Here is a 15,935-nt window from a genome sequence, read left to right as displayed (position 1 = left end):
GCCATGTCATACTGTGGAGTATTGAATGTAAAACATGCATTAATTGTTTTGACTGTTAATCGTACTGTCAAAAGACCTCATTTAGTTTTCTAATGTGCCTTGACCCAAGTTTTTATAAGTTTACATCTCAATTGGACTTCTCTCTATAGTTATAAATATACCTCTCTTTCAATTACACTTACAGTATTTTTGAACTGTTATTTATAGTTGCCTTTTAGAGTGTTGGTATTTCTTCTCTGAATACATTGTAACATGCACTTAATTTACTTTCAAAACAACTTAAAAATACTCTAATAAAAAATCACTTCAGCAATTAAGAACTGAATGTCAGACTTCAACCACTATGAATGTTCTAGATGTAATTTCTAATCCCATTGTTCAGAACACAACAGTGTTTTCCTCTCAAAATCAAACATAAAACATATTTCTCTTAGCGATAAAGTGTGGTTACCAATAGAAATAAGAATGTTTGTTTGCTCTAAAAATGGTCTTTGTTTTTAATTAATGGAAATGCATGGTAGTAAAGTTGTCTCTCAAGACAACTGTGCCTCTTGCAGGACTGTCTTATACCTCTCTTCAATGAAGCGTTGAGGTCATGCAAGCAGCACGATGTAAGGCCATGGATGCATGCCCTGAGGTACACAGTGTACCAGAATCAACTGATGGAAAAGCTCAAAGGTGTGTAAGCTCTCACGATGGTGTTGTGAAAAGCAAATGCAGAATTTGAACTTGTCTGCTGAAAGCAGCACCTGTCTTTTTCTAGTATTTTAGATGAAGTACTTTTTAAAAGCAAATTTTTTTTTCCTTCAAGTGTCTTGTTTTACTAGTCATTGTCTTGATTAGTCCTGTGATGTAGACAGTTTCAAAAAGAAAAACAACATTCTGAAGTGTCTAATAGTTGTGTACTCCTCTCCTAATAACCCCTTACTTGCTCATCATTTCATGTTTTAACTGCTTTCACTTTTGAACATTTCAACATTATGAATAATGAGTCTTCACACACAGTCATGAAAGCCATTTAAATGTGCAGTTTGATAAGAAGTAATGGGAGAAAAAAAAGTTCTGTCAGGGGAAAAGTAGGCTTATTAGCTGAGAAGAAAATCTTTTGCCCAGCCAATAATCTATGGATATAATTTGTTTGACATGGGGTGTATAAATATTCTAGGCAGAAATGAAGTCATCTAAATCTCTGAAGCAATTTTTACTGATGCCCATGTACACTATATATTGGGCAGAAGTTCTCTGTGTGTCAGACAGTGGTTGAATACTTTGGTTTACAATGTCTTGCTCTCTTCTTCAGAACCAACAGTCCCAATTAAAAGCCATCTAATGGAACTGGGCTTAACAGCAGCCAAGTTTGCGCGGAAGCGAGGAAACATCGCCCTGGCTACACGGCTGCTGGCCCAGTGCAGCGAGGTGCAGCTGGGGAAAACCACCACTGCACAGGACCTAGTCCAGCACTTCAAAAAATTGTCTGCACCAGGTCAGATAGATGAAAAATGGGGTCCTGAACTTGATATTGAGAAAACAAAGTTGTTATACACAGCAGGTGAGTGTTACATTATAGTGACTTGACTTTCTTCCTTATAACCAGGCTAATTCTCCTCACCTTGAAGAAGTGACAGTAGGGCACTATCACTAGGAACTGATTTCATCCCATTAGCTGTTGTCTGTCTGAAAGTGTTTTCACAAGTTTTTTTCATGCTTGTCATTCTTCAAAAGAGAATCTTCTGTGTAAAAATATATTGCTACAAGTTGTATATGAGTGTGCTGAATTTCAGAATTGTTTTAAATAATAGCAGTGTACTGAAAACCTGCTTTCCATGATATGCAGGTCAGTCAACACATGCCATGGAAATGCTGAGTTCTTGTGCCATATCTTTCTGCAAATCTGCCAAAGCTGAATATGCAGTTGCTAAATCTATTCTCACACTGGCTAAATGGATTCAAGCAGAATGGAAAGAGATCTCAGGACAGTTGAAACAAGTATATAGAGCTCAACAGCAGCAGAATCACAGTGGCCTGTCTACCTTGTCTAAAAACATATATAATTTGATTGAGCTGCCAGCTGTTAATACACTGGAAGATGAATATCCCAGGATTGAAAGTGAATCTACAGGTACGTTTGTTCTCATTGTTCTTTTTTCAAATTAGCTACTGATAAATATAGTGAGGGATAACATCAGTTATATTGATGAAGACTAAGTGCTCCATCACTCATGTATTTGTTTTCCTAATACATGTGTGAGGGGTGTGTATTTTGTGCAAAAGGTAACTATACACAGTTAAAAAACCCAAACACCTTAACATATTTCAGATTTCTGTCACATTTTTCCCATTCAAGTAATGGTGGCCTGAGAAAGAAACTGGTATATGTTTGTTTTGTATTGAGGATATCAGTTATTGCCCTGTGTGTGTTTGCTTTCAGCTTGTGTATTTGCTAAAGTTTGAGTTAGATCTTTCAGGTTTAAGCATGGAGAGGATTTATGTTATGAAGGCCCCCATAAGTGTGAAAAATACTTTAGGATTTTTCATTATCTTTAATCTGTAATTAATCTGAACACTTCTGCTGTTGCTGCAGAATGTGTTCTCATTCCTAATTTCCAGCAGACTTTTCTTTAAATGTTAAGATAAATTCTGTGTTTCTTTAAACTTGGATTTCATAAATAATTTCATTCCTCTCATGCAGAGTCAGAATTATTGTAGAGCTGTTGGTGGATGTTAAACAGTAGGTGCTTTCTGACTTGATGACGAAGAACATAAATATATACACAAATAAACACAGCCACAGTGCCCTAGGTACTTCATAGAAATCTTCTCCCTGGAGCACTGTGCTCCTTTGGAGGCCATGAGTTCCTTCCCTCAGTTCCACCTCTCTGTGAGAGAGGAAGGAATTGTAGAGTGTCAGCAGTGCTTGTTGGCAAATGGAAACTAGGCTTTATTTTAGTTCTGAAGCTGTGTCAGAACTGAAAAATAATTGCATTTTGGAAAATTTTGCACTGTTGGGTATTAATTTTACTAAAAAAATACTGTATACCCCTAATTTTTGGTGTTATTTTCTGTGCTAAGGAAGGCCTAAGTAGGTTTTACACTGTAACACATATTACTCTATTTCTCCCATCACAGTAAACATTGGAGTTGGAGAACCAGACTTCATCTTGGGCCAGCTCTATCACTTGTCTTCAGTACAGGCACCTGAAGTAGCCAAGTCCTGGGCAGCCCTGGCTAGCTGGGCTTATAGATGGGGCCGCAAAGTAGTTGATAATGCCAGGTAAATACAGCCTAGTGCTTGAATTTGTACAGTACAATTGGTTTTCTTAAGATAAACCTTATCTGTGTATTTATGATTGCTGTTGTATGTGGTCTGAAGTTTGCCGTGAGCGGAGAAATGAATTTTCTCCTGGTTAGTTGCCTTTGTAAAACAAAGCTAACTTAATTCTGAGATAAAGATGATTTCTTCCTTCAAAAAGTTTTATAGATAGACTTGCAGTAGCTCCACAAATACTCATGTAATGGGGATCAATAATTCATTAACTGTTACAGTCAGGGAGAAGGTGTTCGGCTGCTGCCCCGGGAGAAATCCGAGGTTCAGAACTTGCTCCCAGACAACATCGCAGAGGAGGACAAAGAGAAAATCTATGGCATTCTTGGGCAGGCAGTGTGTCGGCCAGCTGGCATTCAAGTAAGTGTAGATTTGTTTGTGTGAAAAAATGTTCAGCTTCAGCATGAACCTTATTTCCCTCTTCTTGCAGTTCATGTTAACTCTTGTAAATGTCTTAAAGTTAAAATTCAGACAGTACAAGAAACCATCTGTTAGCTATGTGGTAATCCACCTGTTGGATGAACTATGGTAGTCTGGTCAAGTAATGCAGTTGCATGAGCTGCTAGGCAAAAACTGACTTAGGAGCTAAGATTGCCTGTAGGAATTATTGGAGGACTTAATCAAACCTGCTTTCCCTTTATTTGCATTTAGGATGAAGATATGACTCTACAAATCACTGAAAATGAGGACAATGAAGAAGATGATATGGTGGATGTGATATGGCGTCAGTTATTAACAAGTTGTCCCTGGCTTTCAGATCTTGATGAAAATGCAACAGAAGGATTAATTAAAGTCTGGAGGAAAGTTGTAGACAGAATCTTCAGTCTCTATAAACTGTCCTGCAGTGCATACTTTACTTTCCTCAAACTCAATGCTGGGCAGGTTAGTGTTGATGTGGAAACCAAGTTACAAAGTTTTTTAAATGAGATATGAGCTGTATACTTAATTTAGAGGAGTATTTCTATGTTTCAAGGTTCCACTTGATGAAGAAGATCCCAGACTGCACTTAAGAAACACGTCTGAGCAAAGCACAGATGATGTAATTGTCATGGCAACTCTGAGACTGTTACGCTTGCTGGTGAAGCATGCTGGAGAGCTTAGACAGTATCTAGAGCATGGGCTAGAAACTACACCTACTGCTCCTTGGAGAGGTAAGCATATATTATCTAGCTGTTAAAATTGATTTTGAGACATTTTCTCTAAATGCAGAAAGCTGTTTATTGCACTTTGGTAAAATTTTTATTTAAGTGTGAGGAAAGGAGACCCTGTCTTTTACTAAATGATGTCACTGAAGATGTTAAAGTCTGCCCCACACTCTGATTGTGAAGTAGATAAGTAGCACAGATTTTGATCCCCTCCTTACCCCACTTGAAGACATAGAAAGGAGAAAGGGGATGTGGTTTGTGAAGTATTACATCACATGACCACTCTAAAAAACAAATGAGGTGGGTTTTTTCTAGTTATAGTTGAGAGAGATGTGTGACTAAAGCTACAAGTTTCAGAATTAGTTGTTTGTCACTACACTGCAGGTTCTGGTTGTTCAGGGACTTCCCCTCAAAGGTTGTAGTGTTAGTGTGGGAGGCAAAGAGGAGGAGGCCACCTATTGTAAAATTGCTCTTTGTTTTGGACTTTTTTGTAAATTGGTAAATTTGTACTTCTTTGATTTACATTCTCCCTATGCAAAAATAATGGCATGCTTTTAAAAATAAAATTCTATCTCATTTGAAGAGGAATGAAGTGAATCAGCACATTTGCTTTTCCTCTTTCTGCAGGAATTATTCCCCAGCTTTTCTCTCGCCTGAATCACCCAGAGGTGTACGTACGTCAGAGCATTTGCAACTTGCTCTGTCGAGTTGCTCAGGATTCTCCTCATCTCATCCTCTATCCTGCAATAGTGGGAACCATTTCACTTAGCAGTGAATCCCAGACTTCAGGTATGGAGAAAAGGAAAAAGCCTTCAAATAAACTTAAGCTACTATATTTTTATATACTGGGTAGGATGATGCTGAGGTGGTGTTTTTGTTTTCTCAGTTTTGATCTTAAGAATATTTTTGGTATGGGAACTCACTGATATCCTTAATCTGATTTACCAGATTTTGCAAATTTTTCTTATACTTCGCCAATACTTAATGGGGACCTGATGCTAAATAAACTATGGAGTGACACATCTTAGTGTAGCTAATATTTTATCATCTGGTTTTAATTCAGGAAACAAGCTGCCTTCTGCCATCCCTACTTTGCTTGGTAATATACAAGGAGAAGAACTGTTGGGTGGTGAATGTGATGGAGGGAGCACTCCAGCTTCCCAGGAAAGTAGTAAAGATGATACAAAAGCTGGATTAAATGAAGACCAAGCAATGATGCAAGACTGCTACAGCAAAATTGTGGAAAAACTCTCTGCTGCAAATCCAACAATGGTATTGCAGGTAAATAATTCAAATGTATGTTGCTTCAGTGCTTGAACCACAAATAAGTAATTTATGTGTCTTGGCCTACTGAAAGTTTTCTGTGTCTCTGTCTTTTTTCCAACTTGTTCATGTACTGAAACAAATCTGAATTTTAGTTCTTTCGAAAAGTGACTCTTGCTTTCTCCAGGTTCAGATGCTTGTGGCTGAGCTGCGCAGGGTTACAGTTCTCTGGGATGAGCTGTGGCTGGGAGTTCTCCTGCAGCAGCACATGTACGTCCTCAGACGGATTCAGCAGCTGGAAGATGAAGTCAAGAGGGTCCAAAATAACAACACTCTACGGAAGTATGTCTGTTTCAGTAATACAGGGGATAATCATAACAAATGTTTATTTCTGGGGAACTAAACAGTCAAATGAATCAGCAGTGGTGTTGTTCCTGAATCCATACTATCCCAGCAGCTGCTTTGTAAGCCTGGGGCCTTATTTCAGGAACATTTTATGCTACAGCTACTTCTCCAGTCAAATGGGAGAAACAGTCTAGCTGTGAATCCATGTTGTGATTTCTTTAGTAATACCATGTTAGAACCCAATGTATATTGTATTGTGGATGATGAGATCCTTTAGTTCTCCATTTCCAAGTCAGATGAAATGAGTATACACCGTTCAACATGCTTAATCTATTTAGACATCACTGTAAATGTAGATGTTTGGAGTAAACAAGAATGTCTTAATCAGATTTTAGTTTTCAGTGTTGAGCAAGTCTGTCTTTCTCCCTCACCTGGGTTCTCCTGTGAACAGAATAGTGGAAGAGCAGATCATTCACTGAGCACCTGGCTAAGCTTAAGAATGCCTCTCATTTTCTGTAGTCAGGACTGACATGGAATGGGAGAGCAGAATGATCTGAATGTCTCTTCTTTATAGTGTGGTGCATCCTCAACAAGTAGTAGTAAAAAGGTCCTTTAATAAAGGAAATCAGTTGCTTAAAGTGATTTCTGATCAGAGCTTCTAATCAGGGTTTCTGGTGGTGAACAATGCATTTCAAATGTTTTTTTTTTTAAAGTGTGGTTCAGAGGAACACTTACTCAATGTGGAATGAAATACTCTTCATTTTAATATGATCATAACTGAAGACCTCATTTTAGAGAAGTAATTATTTTTGTGAGTTCTTCAATGTCTGTTATTGTTTAATGCTGTCCTTATAAGAACTTGGTTTTATGGCATTAAGAAGAGGTTTTTGTGTGTTTTTTATAACAGAGAGGAGAAAATAGCAATCATGCGTGAGAAGCACACAGCTCTGATGAAGCCCATTGTGTTTGCTCTGGAGCACGTGAGGAGCATCACTGCAGCTCCTGCAGAAACTCCTCATGAGAAATGGTTTCAGGATAACTATGGAGATGCAATTGAAAATGCACTAGAGAAGCTTAAGAATCCTTTGAATCCTGCTAAACCTGGAAGCAGCTGGCTCCCATTTAAAGAGGTATTACATGCAAGAGGAAGAGTACCATGTAGAGACACTTGCTGCACCATGTGCTTGACCCTCTCCTTCTCTTGCTGTTCTCTTAGCATATCAAAATTGCAGCCTAAAATTTTGTCTTAGCAGTCAGCAGAGGCAAGCTGGGCACTAAAACACCATAATTTTTGCCTCTAGCCAGTCCTATTGATTGTCTGTTATCACATTTCTACCCATTGAAATCACATTTTTCAAATCTTACAGCTTCTTCTGTGTGGGATGCTGTCAGCTTTGGAAGCAGTGGGCTTTCTTTCTTTTAAATACTGTCTTTCTGAAACTCTGGTATTTGAGTTTAGTTGATCTAAACTTTTAACAAGTTAATTCTGTTTATCTAAGCATAGTCATTGGGCTGTGCAGCAACTTCCAAATGATCGACCCTTCCCAGAGGTCCTTTGTCAGTTATGTCATCTTCTCCTAGTTTATGGGTTTTAAGAGAAACTAAATATTCACTTGTCTCTCCAGAGCCAGCCTGGTGTTTTTAAAACCAGAACAGAGGTTTTACATGCAAATAGACCTTTTTTTACTTGTACTTCCTCTTCAGCTTTGTAATACAGACAAGCGTTCACATATATAAACAGGAGGTTGCTGAATGCTGCTGCCTTTAACCACAGCTCAGATATTTGTAAATACAGGAGCAAACATCTTGAAGAACATGATTTGTTGTGATTTTGCTTCTTGTCACTGCACAGGGAGAGGATGTTGTTTAATTTTTGTAATCTTCATCCTGAACTCTCTGGATTAACAGCATGGCAAGGGTGCAAAGGAGTTTAGGAAAAACCTTTGTTTTCTGGAAGATGACCACCATTAAGTCTGGTTTGATGGTGTTTTTGTTCTTACTGCTAACTGTTAAGGTGAATGTCAACCTAAAAGAAAAAACTTTCTTTGGAATAGGTAATGCTGAGCTTGCAGCAAAGAGCACAGAAACGGGCCAGTTACCTCTTACGGCTTGAAGAAATCAGTCCTTGGCTGGCTGCCATGATGAACACTGAAATAGCACTTCCTGGAGAGGTGTCCACCAGGGACACAGTCACCATCCACAGTGTGGGCAGCACCATCACCATCCTGCCCACCAAAACCAAACCTAAAAAGCTGCTTTTCCTGGGTTCAGATGGGAAGAACTATCCCTACCTGTTCAAAGGTAAGTAATAGAATTTTTCTCATACCAGGTACTGTCTCTTGTTATAAATTAGACTGTATTAAAATTAGGAAGATTATGTGGTGCAACTCTAGTTTTATTTGCCTGAATGGTAGAGAGAAAGAGGGGTTTGAAGCATTTGGTCTCTCTCTTCCCTACCTCTCATGTCACCAGATATTTTTCAAGGAATTTTGCCATGTGAAACTGTAAGTCAAATCCCTTCTTTACAAGTCTTTCATCAGAAGCAATGTTCTGCTTGGATGTTGATAGGATTAGCTGGATGCAATTTTCCAGAAGCTTAACGTAGCCCCTAAAAGACAACTTTAGAGACTTCTTGTTTTGCCTTCAAGGGAAAGGCCTATTTGTTATGTTGTAAGGATTGTGTGTACTGCTCACACAGCAAGCTGGCATAAACTGGTAGGTAAATACCATGTAAACACTTTGCTTTAGGCCAAACAACTCATCCTTAATCTACATATTATAAAGACATTCATAGTCTGACATGTAGTAGGTTTAAAAAAATACTAAATTTTGGGCTTTAGGAGAATTTATTTTATCTAGAAGCTAATTTTTAAACAAATTTCTTGTAGGTTTGGAAGACTTGCACCTAGATGAGAGGATCATGCAGTTCTTATCCATTGTGAACACCATGTTTGCCACGATCAACCGGCAAGAGACGCCGCGGTTCCACGCGAGGCACTACTCGGTGACACCCCTGGGGACAAGGTCAGGCCTCATCCAGTGGGTGGATGGAGCCACACCTCTGTTTGGGCTGTACAAGCGCTGGCAGCAGCGGGAAGCTGCTCTGCAGGCACAAAAGGTAACAGCTCTGTTCTGTGCCAAGTGGAACAAGGAGAGGAGAAATGCTTGTTTTGATTTGCTTTGTGATTCTAAGTCACATGGTCTTACAAGGATTGTTTTGTTCATAATAATGCAGGAGGGTTCTGTGTATTCATGTATCTTGAGACTTCACCTGAAGTCAATAGAATTGCATGTCTGTTATTTAGATATAATTACAGTATGTAACATAAAAATGCTCTTCTGGCATGATAGTTCAAGAGAACTGTTTTTTACAAATAGAATTAACCTTGGTTGAAATCATTTTAGTTCTATATCTTGTTTACTCATTTCATTCTAAATACAGTTTTTGCAGTTATATTTATGAGATCTACTTTGAGAATAGAATTAGGCCAAAACAATGTGTTTTCAATCTATTTAGACCTTAACTACTGAATTTTGAAAGCAGTCTTTGAGCTGAAGAAGTCATGCTCAGTTAAAGCATTGATTTCATATTTCATTCTCACCAAAACTGAATTTGGGATTTTTTTTTTCTGTGCTAATACATCAACTACCATTTTTCATCTCTTCTAAGGCCCAGGACTCTTACCAGACCCCTCAGAACCCTGGAATAGTTCCTAGACCCAGTGAACTTTACTACAGTAAAATTGGACCTGCTTTAAAGGCAGTCGGGCTTAGTCTCGACGTGTCACGTCGTGACTGGCCCTTGAATGTCATGAGGGCTGTTCTGGAGGAGCTGATGGAAGCAACTCCCCCGAATCTCCTTGCCAAGGAGCTCTGGTCATCCTGTACCACACCAGATGAGTGGTGGAGAGTTACACAGGTGAGTTACAAGAGCTGTATTTTACATAGGAGAGGCTGTGGTTTTAATGGGATGAGGGGCACCAAATGCCTGAGGTGTGGTACTTGTGAGTTTGGAGAGCTGGTGCTGCTATGAGTTTGAGGAAATGTTGGCAGTTGTGCCATTGAATTTAAAAATGGGTATAGACCAGATAAGTCTGTGTTAATATACTAGAGTTATCAGCCAAAAAAATGAAAACTCTTGTAAGGTACCATCAAACACAAATAGAAAACTGCTTGGAATAAGTTGGGCTTGATTTGTTTTACAGTTACACTTTAAATAATGTTTTAAGATGGTAGTCAGTCCAATGTGTTGGCAGAGGATTCCCACAAATAATTTTTTCCTGAAACTCTCTTTTAAGTCGTATGCAAGATCCACTGCAGTTATGTCCATGGTTGGCTACATCATTGGTCTTGGAGACAGACATCTGGATAATGTTCTTATAGATATGACTACAGGAGAAGTTGTCCACATAGATTATAATGTTTGCTTTGAAAAAGGTAATTTAAAAAATGCTCTATGTTATTCAAATAAAAGGTTTTCTTTCTTGGCAATTAAAAGAAGCAACTTAATTTTTTATCTTAAAGGAAAGAGCCTTAGGGTGCCAGAGAAGGTTCCGTTCCGGATGACGCACAACATTGAAACAGCCCTGGGAGTGACAGGAGTGGAGGGGGTGTTCAGGCTTTCTTGTGAGCAGGTATGGTTGGAGATTTGAAAACTGAGGGCCATCACTGGCCAAATACTGTCTTAGAACTTTTCTATTTTACATTCTGCTGCTGGTTTATAGAGCCTTCACCTTTCTGCTGTGATTTTAATTTGGCTTACTTTAGCTATATCCTGTGGTAGGTATTTAAGAAACATGAGATTGTCTGATAAATGCACATGCAAGTAGTGGCACAACTAAAATTTAGGGTGAAAGGGGGACTCCTAGTTGTAGAGTAAAATGTTATGTTTTTCCTGAATTTTTTTTGAGATGTTTTTCTTGCCCTCTTCCTTTGCGACTCATCCTGTACAAACATGACAGATATGTTTTTGAAAAGAAAATGCTCTGAGGAAGGGAGATTTTTTCCTCCTTAAGTGTCTATGGCTTGTGCATAGAGTTTGTGTGGAAGGCTAGATCTTCCTACAGGCTTAGCTGCATTTGTTCCCACTGTGGTGTTCTTCCTGTCTCTGTAGTAGTTAGGCATACATTGTGGATTTCTGTACCTACTCAAGTACAGTATTTTGCCTCTTAAGTTTCCACTATTCTGCAAGGATAACACAGAACGAGTCTGTTTAAAATACGATGCAGGTCCTTCATATAATGCGGCGTGGGAGAGAGACTTTGCTTACACTGCTGGAGGCTTTTGTTTATGATCCACTGGTGGACTGGACAGCTGGAGGAGAAGCAGGATTTGCTGGGGCTGTCTATGGTGGTGGTGGCCAGCAGGCTGAAAACAAACAGAGCAAAAGGGAAATGGAAAGGGATATTACACGGAGTCTCTTTTCCTCGAGGGTGGCCGAGATAAAGGTGAGTTTACTACAATAATTTTCTATTTTTAAACCAAAGTAGACTCTGCACTTTCATTTTGTTTATTTGCATTTTGGGAATGGGGGAAGATGGGGTCATATATCAGCAACAGTTCATGAATTTTATTGTGATAAATTCAGTTTATGTGAAGGGAGGTGTTTACATTGAACTTGCAAGTATTTAATTTTCAATTCCTGCATGCTTAATTCTAAAACATGTTTTAGTGCTTTACCTGAATCTGGGCTAGGAGAATAACAATAGAGGTTTAGAGAGCAGTTTAAATAAAGAATCTCTGTTAAGATTTGGCAGTTGTAGCACTGGAAGCAGTGCTAGATGAATGGCATTGCTGAAGGGTTAAGTTCTGCCATGTCCTTACATTCTGCTGCCAGTTTGATTTAGTGCAGTTCAGTAACATCTGTGTCTTCATTGCAGGTTAACTGGTTTAAGAACAGAGATGAAATGCTTGCTGTGCTGCCAAAACTGGACAGTAGTTTAGAAGAGTACCTGAACCTGCAGGAGCAGTTAACAGATGTAGAAAAGTTGCAAGGAAAACTACTGGAAGAGATCGAATTTCTGGAAGGTGCAGAAGGAGTGGATCATCCCTCCCACACACTTCAGCACAGGTACAGAGGAGCCAGGAATTGTGTCAGAAGTCTCACAGTCCAGTACAGATGGTGTTTTAGCAATGTACTTATGGGTTAAATGTTAAAATCTGTACATGAGTGAATAGCTGGGCAAAAACTATTGCAGTAAGCAGGTCTCTCCTTGTACAGGAGAACTACTGAAACCTTTTCCTACTGAATAATCTTGTTTATGTCCTGCACCTCATACTCCATCAATATAACTTGTGCTAGTCCAAGTTCCACACTTGATCCTCAAGGCAAGAGAGGGAATGTTCTGAAAGTGGTGTCCCATCATTATAATCCACTCAAGGGAGCTATTGATTAATAGCACAAAAATATTTTCTTTTAAGTTTCTAATTCTTTAAGTTACTTTTGAAGGTTATTTGAAATTAGTCAAGTATTTCAGAATTGCATGAATAGGCAGAGGCATTAATTATTTTGTAGGAAAACAGAATTAATTAATAATGCAACACTGTTAGTTTAATGTGATTGATGAGAACATGTTCATTTCCTGGTTAACAGTTGTATTGTTCAATATTGTTCTGTATTCTATAGTGTTAAGTATTTTCTTTCTTGTAGTACTTACTTGATTCTGTGGCTTCAATAATTCAGGTACTCTGAGCATACACAGTTGCAGTCTCAACAAAGAGCTGTCCAGGAAGCCATCCAGGTGAAGCTGAATGAGTTTGAGCAGTGGATAACCCATTACCAAACTGCCTTCAGTAATTTAGAGGCAACACAACTTGCAAGTCTGCTCCAAGAAATTAGCACACAAATGGACCTAGGTACAAAATAGTATTTCTGGGGGTGGTTTTAGTGGTTTGAAAATAACTTGGGTTTAATATAGGAGGCATTATGAGTATCCTCTAACTTAAAGGCAATGATCTGTATGTAGTAGGTTAAAAGAAAGGGGCTTCAAAGGATGATTGAGAGCACTTAACTTGTCTGTCTTATCCTACCTGGGCATGAGATTCTCTTACCTTGTGCTCAAAATTCTCAATAAGAATTTTCTATGCTTCCTTTATCACAAGTTTAAAAAAAAAAAATTGAAAAGGTGTTAATGCTCAATATTTTATGGTATAAAATGTGTTTTCAGACATATCTTTATTTATAACCTTCTTTCTTAAAAGGTCCTCCAAGTTATGTCCCAGCAACAGCATTTCTGCAAAATGCAGGCCAGGCACATCTAATCAGCCAGTGTGAGCAGCTGGAAGGAGAGGTTGGTGCTTTTCTGCAGCAGAGAAGATCTGTGTTACGTGGCTGCCTGGAACAATTGCACAACTATGCAACAGTAGCTCTGCAGTATCCAAAAGCTGTGTTCCAGAAGCACCGAATAGAGCAGTGGAAAACCTGGATGGAAGAGCTCATTTGTAACATGACAATAGAGCGTTGTCAGGATGTCTTTAGGAAGTAAGTTGACAGAATATTGGCTTGTTCAAAGAACATACTTTTCAAGCTACTACCCTAATTTTATCATTTAAAGAAATACTTTTACAAGGACCTATATAATTATAAAGCAAACCAACATTAAGTTGTAATTCTAGAAATTTGGAGTAAATATGAAAAACTGCTTTAAAAATACCATTCCAGAATTTAATCTGTGTACTTCAACAAGAAAATCAAGTAACATTGTCCTGTAACGATCAAATGGAGCATTCACCTTTGTGGCTTCTGAGTAGTGATATTTTGAGTTTTAGAAACTTCTAATATTTAAAAATCAATAAGAAAAGGTTTTTTTTAATCTAGTAGATTTTCAAGCAGTTTCTGGTTCTTTTTTTCTTCTTAAATCAAGTTGTTTCAACATTATTATGGCTTGGCTTAAGAGATCTAGATTATATTTGAGCATTTCCTCTGAAATCTCTTCCCTTTCTTTTTATCTTCTATTCATTCTTTGCTTCAAGGACAGTTGCCTTATGTCCTTGCAAATAGGTGTGGAATATGGTGCATTTTAGAACCTTATAAAAGTATTATTAGGAGAATCATCAACCTCTTGTGGTATTTAGAGTTAAGAATCCCAGAATCACAGAATAATGAGGTTGGAAGAGACCTCTAAGATCAGAGTCCAACCTATGCCCTAACACCTCAACCAGACTATAGCACCAAGTGCCATGTCCAGTCTTTTTTTACATACATCCAGAGATGATGATTCTACCACCTCTCTGGGAAGAGCATTCCAGGACTTTATTATTCTTTCGGTGAAAAATTTTTTCCTAATATCCAACCTGTCCCTTCCCTGACGTAGCTTGAGGCTGTGTCCTCTGGTTCTGTCAGTGCTGCCCGGTGGAAGAGACCAACCCCACCTGTCCTCATTCTCCCTTCAGGAAGTTGTAGAGAGCAGTAAGGTCACCTCTGAGCCTCCTCTTCTCCAGGCTAAACAACCCCAGCTCCTTCAAATGTTCCTCATACAGCTTGTGTTCCCAGCCCCTCACCAGCCTTGTTGCCCTCCTCTGATGTGCTCAAGCATCTCAACATCCTTCCTAAACTGAGGGGCCCAGAACTGGGCACAGTAGGTGATTTAGGAACAGGGGTCCCAGGACAAGGGAAGAGATGAGAATCTTGACTCTGTGTTTCAGAAGGCTGATTTATTATTTTATTATATATTTATTGTATTAAAACTATACTAAAAGAATAGAAGAAAGGATTTCATCAGAAGGCTTGAAAGTAAAGGAATAGAATGATAATAAACTCTTGTGACCAGGCAGTCCGAGACAGCTGGACTGTGATTGGCCATCAATTAGAAACAACCACATCAGACCAATCAAAGGTGCACCTGTTGCAGTCCACAGCAGCAGCAGATAATTATTGTTTTTCTTTTCCTCTGAGGCCTCTCAGCTTCTCAGGAGAAAAATCCTGACAAAGGGATTTTTCAGAAAATATGGCTACAGAACATGGAGTGTTTTTTGTACTTGCAGAGCAGAAAGCAATCTGTTACCACCTGAGAGGGGAAACGTGGTCAGGGTGTTTGTGTTGCACAGGTACGAGATGCAGTACGCGCCCCAGCCCGCGCCCAGCGTGTGCCAGTTCATCACGGCCACGGAGATGACGCTGCAGCGCTACGCGGCCGACATCAACAGCCGGCTGATCCGGCAGGTGGAGCGCCTCAAGCAGGAGGCCGTCACCGTGCCCGTGTGCGAGGAGCAGCTCAAGGAGATCGAGCGCTGCATCAAAGTGTTCCTGCACGAGAACGGCGAGGAGGGCTCGCTCAGCTTGGCCAGCGTCATCATCTCCGCTCTGTGCGCCCTGACCAGGTGAGCTCCCTCGGGAAAGTTCCTGTTGTATTGCACTAAATAGTTTATTTAGTTGTTGTTTTGCACTGGCTGGTTGGAAATTTGTACTGAGTATGTTATGTCACGTAGATTATTTCTCTTCTCCCATCACGTGGTTTTTCCCTCATGCACCCCTTTGCTGTACCCCTGGTGGTTTGGGCTCTGGTTACCCCTCCCCTTGCCCCTCCTCAATGGTATCTCATTGGCTAAGGTCCTCTTCCCCTGCCCCCATTGCCTCGGGTGTAAAGATCCCCTGCAAGAAGGTCACGCCCTCTTTTCCACCTGGGAGGTCAGCAGAGCCTGAAGTGTCTTCTCCCAAGCCCATAAACGGGACGCTCGTCCCCACATGGAGAAGAGCGTTTCTCGTCCTTTGCTTTGTCCATGTAAGACCATGTGGGTCAGGGTCCATAGCTAGCCAGGGTGGACTCAAACAACAGCTCAAGAGACACAGGTTCTTACAGAGGCCACATCACAGGAGCGATCAGTGATGGATTCTGTGAGGAGAGCGGCAGCAGGCACCGTGC

At 39.7% G+C, this 15,935-nt stretch overlaps 1 protein-coding gene across 1 annotated transcript in view; it reads left to right on the top strand.

The window, feature by feature from the left end:
* Positions 1-15,935, top strand: part of SMG1 (SMG1 nonsense mediated mRNA decay associated PI3K related kinase) — a 61,103-nt gene that overhangs the window by 33,442 nt on the left and 11,726 nt on the right. Inside the window, exons 29-49 of the mRNA XM_066560608.1 lie at positions 558-678; positions 1,301-1,549; positions 1,835-2,119; positions 3,127-3,271; positions 3,544-3,682; positions 3,974-4,204; positions 4,296-4,473; positions 5,095-5,256; positions 5,531-5,748; positions 5,918-6,072; positions 6,983-7,205; positions 8,130-8,376; positions 8,964-9,193; positions 9,746-9,994; positions 10,374-10,512; positions 10,600-10,709; positions 11,304-11,522; positions 11,955-12,145; positions 12,758-12,930; positions 13,276-13,555; positions 15,121-15,393. Of these exons, the coding sequence (XP_066416705.1) occupies positions 558-678; positions 1,301-1,549; positions 1,835-2,119; positions 3,127-3,271; positions 3,544-3,682; positions 3,974-4,204; positions 4,296-4,473; positions 5,095-5,256; positions 5,531-5,748; positions 5,918-6,072; positions 6,983-7,205; positions 8,130-8,376; positions 8,964-9,193; positions 9,746-9,994; positions 10,374-10,512; positions 10,600-10,709; positions 11,304-11,522; positions 11,955-12,145; positions 12,758-12,930; positions 13,276-13,555; positions 15,121-15,393 (4,217 nt within the window). The remainder of the gene's footprint in view (positions 1-557; positions 679-1,300; positions 1,550-1,834; positions 2,120-3,126; positions 3,272-3,543; positions 3,683-3,973; positions 4,205-4,295; positions 4,474-5,094; positions 5,257-5,530; positions 5,749-5,917; positions 6,073-6,982; positions 7,206-8,129; positions 8,377-8,963; positions 9,194-9,745; positions 9,995-10,373; positions 10,513-10,599; positions 10,710-11,303; positions 11,523-11,954; positions 12,146-12,757; positions 12,931-13,275; positions 13,556-15,120; positions 15,394-15,935) is intronic.

This window comes from Molothrus aeneus, chromosome 16 (genome assembly GCF_037042795.1).
Source record: "Molothrus aeneus isolate 106 chromosome 16, BPBGC_Maene_1.0, whole genome shotgun sequence".
Classification (NCBI taxonomy): Eukaryota; Metazoa; Chordata; class Aves; order Passeriformes; family Icteridae; genus Molothrus; species Molothrus aeneus.
This window is presented reverse-complemented; position numbering and strand designations above follow the sequence as displayed.